The 10299-nt window shown below is 37.4% G+C and overlaps 1 protein-coding gene across 2 annotated transcripts; it reads right to left on the bottom strand.

The window, feature by feature from the left end:
• Nucleotides 1–1778: 1778 nt before the first annotated feature.
• Nucleotides 1779–9686, bottom strand: taf9 (TAF9 RNA polymerase II, TATA box binding protein (TBP)-associated factor). Of its 2 annotated transcripts, none has more exons than XM_088648994.1 (7): nt 9607–9686; nt 8794–8875; nt 8264–8400; nt 7287–7421; nt 5742–5823; nt 4874–4990; nt 1779–3020 (listed from the first exon to the last, which is right to left on the bottom strand). In XM_088648994.1, exons 1-7 carry the CDS (start codon nt 9640–9642, stop codon nt 2854–2856), a joined length of 756 nt encoding a protein of 251 aa, XP_088505120.1. In that variant the 5' UTR covers nt 9643–9686; the 3' UTR covers nt 1779–2853. The 2 variants fall into 2 exon arrangements, with proteins under 2 accessions (XP_088505120.1, XP_088505122.1); XM_088648996.1 differs by lacking the exon at nt 9607–9686 and adding an exon at nt 9257–9541.
• Between the last annotated feature and the right edge of the window lie 613 nt (nt 9687–10299).

Raw genomic sequence — 10299 nt, 5'->3', positions numbered from 1 at the left:
CAATGTGTTGACAAGAATTATGTCAAAATTATACAACGTGTTGCTAAGGTATATGCTTTTAAGTATGCAAGCAACCACTTTTTTCCCTTTTTACTACATTGTCATTGACTGGAGGAAAACAATATGGGAAATCAGTATGCTTTCTTAATCTCTTTGGAGGGCTGAACCAACACGCTTATTTGATTAGAAACAGCTAATTCAAAATGAGTTGCTCATATAAGAATAAAAGTCACTCTAACGTTTTAAATCTAACTACTACAGATTATAGTGGCTGGTTCAAAATATCCCCTTATTTTTTTTACATTCCTATTTTTAAATATGTAAAGAACTCCGTCTTATTTGCAATATACCTCGTGTATGTGGAAAAGGCCAACGATAAAGAAATAAAAGCAGAAAAAATGTTTTGACACGACAGCGACATCTTGTGGTGTTTGGAGGAACTATCAGGAAGTAAACGGTTGAGGCCAAGGACCTTCAGTAGCATACATCTGGAAAAGCTACTATAAGGGACCAAGAATCTTTAGGCAAGAAATTTTCAGGTGACTCCAGCACATGACAAAAAAGGCCTTCTCTCCATCTAAAATGTCTGTATGTACCTAATACAATACAAAATGTGCCTAAAGTAGCTTTATGTATTTTTCTTGAAATTATACAGTTTATACAGGAGGGCAAAGTAGATTTTCCATATACTATAACTATACATATAAAAGGCTAATTCAGCTTTACTGCACCTTAATTTTTCCACCGTCTGCCTCACTACCCTGTCCTTCAAATCCACACTTTTCCAATAACATCTGTGTACACACCACAGTAACTGTTACAAGAGCTCTAATCTGATCTCTTATGATTTATTTGAAAGTCTTGTTTCGGTTTTCGCATGACTTTGACTCTAAATTCAGTTTTATGGACTTTTAGCCCATAATGCTAATCCATTCTTCAAGCACTATTCGCCAAATGTATAATTACCTACAACTTCCCAGTGAGCAAATAATCCATCACATTAAAACACTATGGGGTGGGTAGTTTGTCCAGTATTGAAATAAAGATCAATGACTCAAAACACATGATCAGAAAGTTAATTGCATACATTGCACAAAACACAGGATATTTAAACATGGCATACCTCTGTTGATGCTGCCTGACCAATACCACTATCGCTTTTCTATTTTGTTCATACAATATTGCCACCATTTATATCCAGACAATCTAAATCCCCACCCCTATTCTTTTAAGCAACCAAAACTGCACAAAAATGTAATATATTTCTTCACCAACAGGATGAGAAAGTACAACATTAAACAACATTAAATCCTGGAGGTCTAACTGCACATTTGTCCAAAGCCTGTTCTTAACAGAGAATACTTCACGCTCTCTAACACCTGAGAAAAAGCCTTTGTAATTGATTCTTGTATTGTCACGCTGTGACAGAGTGTCAATTGCTGGCCCATTTGACACGACTGTTTTGGAAGAATGGTCTGCTGAATAAAATACGTTCCCTTTCTTTACTTTGACTGGAGATCTTGGCAACATTTCCAAAGGCGGCATAAATCAGAAGGTTGCAACAGCAGTTCCCATGAGTCTTTCAAACATTATATGTACAGAATGACAACCTTTAAAGAGACAACCAAAATATTTTCACTCCATAAATAACTACTTCACAACGCCCTTCAATGGAAAATAATTTAAAAATTAACATCTGTGAAGACATCTACTGCCATCCCTACGCCATTCATTCAGTTGGCATTTAACAATTTCAGTCAACTAAATCAAATGCAAAATTAAATGAACAATAAAACATTTTTAATTAGCATGTCAGCTGTGAAGTGGATGAAAACCCACAAGGGTGGAAACACCAGGTGCTCCTTTTTGAATTGATTGAATACAAGCTTCCATGCCAAAAATAGTATTAGCCCACAAAATAGTATAGCATTACAGTTTATTCTAAACAGAAAAATGCAAAATTTTGCTTCAGATACAAACCCTTAAAGGTACGAACATAGTCAATACAAAAATAATTTCACAAACCACTACTAAAAGGTAAGTTGCTTTCGTAAGAAAGCTACTTTGGGGGATCTTAAGTAAATATTACTGCTCTTGTTTGCTAACAAAAGTTAATGAAACTGAGATGCAGTGTGGCTCAACAAGAGCTGTAAAACAGCTTACGATATGAATCGGTTTCCACTGTCACTTGATCAGTATGAGCTCACAGAATACAATCACTGCCCAATCATAACCTCCAATTCATTTTCTTGTAAAAAGAAAAAAATCATGAGTTACGATAAAAAATATTGTCCTGGGTTATTCCTATATTCTGTTATAGCTTCTTTACCAACAAACTGACTTAATAAAATATACCTCTGTGTCCCAATAAGACAATCTATACCAGTTAATGGAAATGTGTTAGCTAGTCAAGTCATATTGGAAATGAGGATTAAGGTATTTGTAAAAGAAACACGCAATCTTCTGAATTCAAAGCCTGTTTTGAATCTGCAGTGATGTCGTAGTTAAAAAAAACATTGCGATTTACTATAAAGTACTTTATAATGCTATTGTACTACTTTTTAATACCTTATACAAACCCTTATTATTTCCTGCCTGGATTCTTTGCCAAGCATGATTTTGCTTAGCAGACATGATGAACAAAATCTCCAAAGCAGGAAAATAAACGCATCAATTATTTTACAGTATTGTAGCTAATAATTAAAAAGCCCTCATTTACACTACTAGACAATAATAATAGAAACTAGACAACAATTGACAATATTTGTTAAAGTTTCTATAATGAAAATGAACACAAGCAAGCACATTTACAAAGGCTCACTGTCCAGCCACTGACAGAATGTTTTTCATGGGTCACAAAGCATCATAGTCATCATCCTCTTCATGTTTTCTTTTCAGTGGGTTGGAGTCACTGGCGGAATTTTGTGACGAAACCATGTTTGTTGTGATGAGAATGTTTTTCGATCCAATCAGTGAGGGGTTAATCAGCACGTTTTGAACTGTAGGTGTAGAAGGTGTAGCTGTAAAAAAAATAAAATAAAAAGCGTGAGACATCAGGGTGTTTTCTTAAAAATCAAGGTAAGGCTTATTTCCCCAAGAGTCAGAAAGTGGCAATTTCTTTATTCAAAATACATTTTTTCATTTTTGACCCAAAAAGTTATCAGCTTCAGTTTATCAATAACCTTTATACCTGTGCAGCGGCAAGGTTTATTAAAATATAGGTATTAAGTTTGCTGCTCCCTTGCCAGTCCCTGTCTCCTTCAACTCAGTGGTGCTTGATACAGAGAGGCCATTCCATTTGGTTCACAATGAAGGTGTTTTTCTAGTTGATAGAGTGTCGTAATAAGGAACAACTCCAAAGGCTGAGACACATCAACCCTAACAAATGGCGCCTTAAAGACTGGGAGATTCCAAGGAAAGTCTGATCCCAAGTGGTTTACAACCCCAAGGTCAGAGTGCATTGTTACACATCATCAGCCAATCAGGAACTGGTAGGGCAGGTTAACCCCACGTGGGTCTCAAATGCCCACAGAACTTTCAACAAATGAACGACCGTGGTTCCTCCGGGTAAAACAGGCAGCGCAGGGCTTCCTCAGAGCGCCTCCTTGACATTCTTGACTCGGCTCCTCCTGGACTTTCTTAGACTCAGCTCAGACCACCACGTAACGGCCAGTGTGTCCGAGTGCAGGACTTTACTTTGTTCTAAGAGTCGAGAACAGAGGTTGCCAGCGCGTAACAAGAGGATGCACCTGAGGTTAGCCAGCAGCAAGCCTCGTGAACCCAAGCTGAATCTAAGTATTCAGAACTAGCGCTACATCAGGAACAAACCGGTCTTCTTCCTGCCTAAAGAGTGTGACCTGCTTGGACCCGCAGTCACTTTTCTCCTGTGCACAACCTCTGCTAGTTTCAGCCAACACTAACTAGCCAGTCTTCAGAGAGCAACAGCAGTGCATCACAGCAGGAATCTCTCCCACCACGTCGCAAGCCGCAACAGCACTGCCTGGTGCTGAAATGACACAGCAACAAGCCTGCCACTGCTTCTTTGCCCGCGGGAGATCTGAATCCCAACAGATTGGATAAGTATTCAACATTCTGCATTACAGCTCGAGAATTCAATTGTTAACTCAACCCCAGTTGATATCAATTTAATTCCTATGAGTGATGTACTTGCTTTTGAGTTTCTAGTGTAGACGTTGTAATCCAAGTTCATTTACGAAACGGTCTATGTCCGTCTTGGTATTTGTAACTCTTCGTGACTGAATATATGCCTTTTGTATTCTGCTAACCCTCATGATAAGATCTGTTAAGTTTATATGCACATTTTATGTATTAATAAATGTATTCTCGTGTATTAGTATCTATGTGTGCGTTGTTTGAGTTATCCCACAAGGTTGATTCTAATAGCCATCAAATAATCATTTTGTGACTTACTGCTACAATTAATAATTGTCCCAGTAAATGCACAAACCCCTACATTTATTGGTGCCTCATGAGAGGATGCCTACACCTGCATCAGAATTCAAAAGGTTTGGGTAAATTAAATCAAACTTTTTCCATAAGGGTAGTATTCTCCTTTTCCCATTTTTTCAAGTGGATTACAGAGACTCCTCCAGAGAAATGAAAGTGTACAAACTATTTTCTGTTCTTGATTAATTCAGAAAACAGTAGGAGTCAGATGAGGCAAAATATATTCAACTGTAAAAATATGATCAACAGTCCAATTAATGTAGAAAAGAGGTAATCCTTCCTGACCAGTCTTTGGAACGGTGCCTGGTTAACTCTGGGATCACATGAATTAAGTGGAGATTTGAGAAAATGGGAAGTCACTCAATGCAAGCCGAGTTCCTCCAGTTCTGCACCGTGCGAGTTTTACCTGACTTTCCAGTTGAAGACTGTGATGAGGGTATCTGAACAGTGAAGCGCTGCCCTGTCAGTGACACAGGTGTCCCAACTTTGGAAGTAACTGCTACAGTCTGTGCGGAAGGGGTACCTGAGGAAAAAGTAGTAGTACCGTGAAAGCAGTGAACTCTTAAATTTTCACATGGACATTACGCCTTCATTGACTCTGATCAAACATTTGATCCTTCTGGTTTCGTTCCAAATAAAAGTTTATTCTCCTCTGGTCATAAAGAGCTCCAATTCATTGGGTTTTATAAGTCACCAACTTCTAAAGACTTTTTAAAGTCTTAATTGTGATTCATCAAGCAGGTGATTTGTTCAATTATGTAACCAAATTTATCCCCCCCCCCTTTAAGGATCAGACTTCTCTTAATTGAACAGATTACGTCCTTGATTCATCAGCAGCTTATATTGTTCCTATTCTTTACAAAAAAGATTTAGAAAAGGGTGACCTATAAGAATAACTGGATTGGGGGTCTTCAGGACTGAAGGTGGAGACATCTGCCCTGGACGTCTGCCTTTGATTTTGATCAAAGGCAGAGGCATCTGATAATTTTATTTAGACCTGTTAAACATTCCTCACAAAATGACGATTTATACAAATTTATATGAAGCCTAGCATACACAATGAAAAATATACAATTTTATATATACAATGAAACATGATGTTTCCTCTACTATGAGAAACAGGGGTTTAAAACCTATTGTATTGTAGAGCTCAAAATTAGAACCGGCCACAGTATGTGACAAATCCAAAAGAAAGGTTTTGCTCCTAAATAAAATATATCTGCCTTGTTTTCTGTTTTTAAATCCATTTTTTTCTGCTTAAATGACAAACCTACCGAGCGTCGGAGTGCTCGGCCGACTGGACACATTTCCCACACTCAGTCGTGGCACTGTTATTCTTCCTGCTGATGACGACACCTGTGAAGCAAGACTTGTCACTATGCTTGTACCAAGTGAAAGCCAATTATGTTTTTCTCCCTGATGCTGCCCAAAGTGTATTAAAAAAAATGATTCATGAAACCAGTGTGAAAATTGAATGGACCACATTTACCACCAACCTTCTGTAACATGGACATAAAAGCTATTGCTTTTCAATAAATGGAAACACAAAGAATTTTGGCATTTGAAAATATTTCTGTGACACTTCGACTTCAGAGTGTTATGTCTGTAAACTGAAAAATGTTTCTTGTAGATGTGTTCACCTACATTCAAAATCACAGGAACAAGTAAAAGATTTAATCTATGCTGAAAAGAGGAGAAGGGAAACAACGTTTCAGCTGTGGAGCCTTCTTTCTTCTCTTTTCAGCATGGAATAAACCTTTTACTTGTTCCTTTACAGCCTACGCATGTGGACACCTCTAGTAGCTGCTACCTACCCAAACTAGTCAAAATCAGACTTTAGACCATTTCTATAAAAAGCAAAAAAATCCAGGAAGCACATAATAGAACTAAAACTCATATTGTTCATGTTATAAAGTCAACAACAAAATCCCCAAACAGCTTTGATTTAGCTCAGACTTGTCAGACTAGCTCAGGTAAGTCTGCCACTGTGACAAATTGTTACAGTGGAATATTAGGCATGAGTCACTTATTGTTCATGAGCTGAAGGCTGACCCATTTTACACCCAATCTAACTTTTATGTGGTCATAACATCCACCATAACTGATGCAGAACCATGGTTCAGATGACATTTTAAAGCTCTTTAATGTGGTCATATTGTATTTCCATGAAATGTAAAACGCATAAGTAAGCAGATTTTGTTGACATTTGACCTCCACTTTGTGAAAATGTGTAACACTGAATTCTGGTCAGTATTCGATACATCGTTATAGAGTTGACATTATTGAGGTGCCAAGTGAATCCTGAAAATGAAGGAATTAAATAACTAATCCAATAAAACAAAGTTTGTTTTATTTGTAATCCTGTTGAATACGAGCTTCAGGTCATGCAACAAGACTCACCTGACCTGAAGCTAGTTGTGCACTGGAAGCAATATGACAGCAGGAGAAACTTTTATCAGATTTTATTTGTCTTCCATTTCAGGGAACATATTATGGAGTGACAATAACCTAATTAAGAGATTTGGACAAACACCAAAACTGTTGCTGCCAGTTCTAGAGAAAGCTTTGTCTACATAAAGCTTAAATGGGTAAAATGATGCTCATGAACATCAGGTTACTTATGTCTAATACTTTTACCATAATCCCTCCCCCAGTGGCACTTCAAAACATAATTATGGCAAAACCTTGTCCAACACAAGTTTGATTATACACAAAACAATGTTAACATATACTGCATAATTTCTACCCTGTAGTATCTGAGGAGGAAGAACAAGAAAATGTTGGAAACTGTTAAAATACTCTCTTCAGCACTTCCATACCTTTTTCTGCAGGGACTTCAGCCTGTAGTTGGGAGCGGTAAGGCAGTATCTGTCTGGAGGAAGGCGAGGCCCTGTATATGGTTTGATCAAAGGCAGAGGCGTCTGATTTTTCTGTCTGGCCACCTCAAGCAGGAACTGCAGCACATGAGTTTGAAAGATGTCCTGTCATTATCTGGACTGCATCCTGTTTAATGAGAGCCTACGACTTGCTTCTAGCATGCTTTCCTTTCTTTTTACTTAATAAGGGCTGTCTGTTTACTTAATAAGGGTTGTCTGTTTACTTGACAAAACTTCCACCTGCTCAATCAAACAACAATATTAATACTTCCTAACACACTAAAATCATAACCATTTAATATTTCAAGCATCATGGATTTATGAAGACCACATAAGTCTTTCTATTCATTTGCATATGTTACTATGATAGATTTAATAGAATAGAACAAGATTTGTCTGGAATTTTCTGGAATAGAAACAAAGCAATGAAGACCAAATATGCCGCTTTCTCTTTTCACTACTGGAGGCAAATGCGTAAATTTAGGAGTCTATTCAGCAATCCCTGCAATACTTTTGAAAAGTCCAATACTCATTAAAGCATCAACTACTTCAGTCTAGTGGAGCACAAAGCACACTAGTTACGTGCCCAGAAAGCATCTCACATTCCATGACACCACTGCTTAAGAGGAGTCTGTCAAAAATTCAAAACAAGTATTTTTAGATGTGCCAGTTATTTATTAAAAGTACACTCAGACAATAATCCATACTAGACAATATTGATTAAAAATGAACAGCCAATGCAGCTAAGCTGCACAGAAAAACACATTTCCCACAGGGATTTACTGAATGCATCAGTACTGTCACTTCATCCTTAAAAGCTCAACATTAAATCCTCTCTCCTTATCAGTGAAACAAGAGGTCTTGAGAAGACCTTTCTGTGCTGTATCTACATACAAACAAGGCCAATGAAAGCAACTCACATCTCTTGGGGGTGGAGAGGTGAAAGACTGGTCCATGCGACACTGAATGGCTAACCTCACATCATCAGCATCTACATTGGACTTTTTTGCATGAGTTGCATAGATTTTAGCATCTTCTATGATGGTTGTTACATATCCTACAAAACAAAAATACAAATGTTAAAAGAACAGAAACCACAGCACCTTTGTGACGTAAATATCTCCGAACTTCTTTGAGTCACACCCAGTGAATGGGTTTCAAAACTAAATTCAAATAAAGCAGATCTCCAAGTCCCTCATTCAGTGTTTCATTTTTATAGGGTTTTTAAAGGGCTTCTAAATTTTAAATATGACGGCATCACAATCTTGCTGTATTAATGTTCAATTCACTCATTCATAAAGGACATACAGAAATGACCAAAACAGTCACATTAATGGAGACATTTAAAACGTTATCGTTTAGAACGAAGTTCAATTTAAATACTAAGCAAATCAATTACAACGCAGAAACACAGGGATTTGAAGAGAAATTGTATACACATGGTACTTACTGTAAGTGAACTCAAGCATCTGATTGATCACCCTCGGTTCATACTCTGTGATGCCCATGTCTTTTAGAATCTGAGCCATTACCTTTAAAAAAGGAAGTATGACTTGACTATATACATTCACTTTAATAAAGAAGACACTAACGGACCTAAACATTAACGCTAGACTACATATCGACTTATATAAACCTTAATGCACGTAGATTGCAATGTAAATTTGCCATTTTAAAACCTAATTTTAAAGGTTTCGTATTTACCATTTACCAGCTTATTCTTCTCAAGCACAAAAATATTTAAGCGCGGCAAAACACGTAAGATTCTATGTATTACATATAGCTTACGTACTACATCAAAAGAGCTTTACAAACACCCCCAACAAGCTATGACCTTTATTTACAGTTCCGAGTTTATTAAAAACATTAACTTAATTGGTTGTTAACTCATACGGAATGGAAATAATATGTACCATGAAACTGTGGCTGTGCAGCCGCACCGGTTCATTGTGCGATCCAATCCTGAGAGGGCTAATGCCCAACTCGCATTACTAACAAAGATCGGGATGGGAAATAGTATCCTTATTTAGCTAACATCTTAAAATGTTTCTTTGACTAGCAGCCATGCACGCTGAATAATTGTCTGTGCAGCTCTCTATCTAGCCCTCCTAGACCAGCATGTGCGCAAAAACACATTTGCACGATACATAATTAAACGTTTCTATCCACGGAAAACCATGCTGCGAGTTTAATCAACCTTTTATCTGATCACTGCATAATGTCTTAAGTTAATCTTAACGAGTTTATTTAGTAATATTCGTACCTGAGCATCTTTAGGCGCACTCTTGGGAGACGCCATTTTGACTGATACCAATTTCCTCTGAGCTGGACTTCCTGTTTGGATAGAGAAGTCAATTGCAAACATGAAAATGGTCAGCAGGTGGCCTCGTAAGAATGATTGAAATTCCCGTTCACATAAATCTAAAAGTTATTCAAATTATATACGGGATATTCCCGCTTTTGAAGAATATATGCATATATATCATATGTGATAAACTCGATAGTGTAGTATTTTAGTCTAGTGACTCGCAATTAGAAAGCAGTTTCGTCCTTATAAATGTATGCACAAATACCTGACACAGATTCAGTATCAGCTTTCTCACGTGTTTTTTGGAAAAAGTGAGCGCTGAAGTTTATAGTCCTAACTAGAATGCAATGCTGGCTGAATTTTGAAAGCGATCTTGAGGACAGCATTTTTTCATTGAATTTAAAGGGCTTAGAGAAAGCAGTGTTGAAATAGGAGCAGGTATTTGTAAACTATTGTGGCTTTAGCCATGCGCACGCAAGGCCTGGCTGAGAATAGCGCCTGGGGACGGGAGTACGGGACTGTATATAGTGGGACTGAGTGTGTCTGTGTTTAATAATTAATGTTTAAATAATTCTATAGAGGTCTGTGTATAAGAACAGTTTTTTGTTTATTTGTGCATATACAGTATCCGGATAATCAAAAGACTCA

This window comes from Lepisosteus platostomus, chromosome 10, assembly GCF_059453375.1.
Source record: "Lepisosteus platostomus isolate fLepPlt1 chromosome 10, fLepPlt1.hap1, whole genome shotgun sequence".
NCBI lineage: Eukaryota > Metazoa > Chordata > Actinopteri > Semionotiformes > Lepisosteidae > Lepisosteus > Lepisosteus platostomus.
Note: the sequence above shows the minus strand (reverse complement) of the source record. Positions and strands in the feature narration are given on the sequence as shown.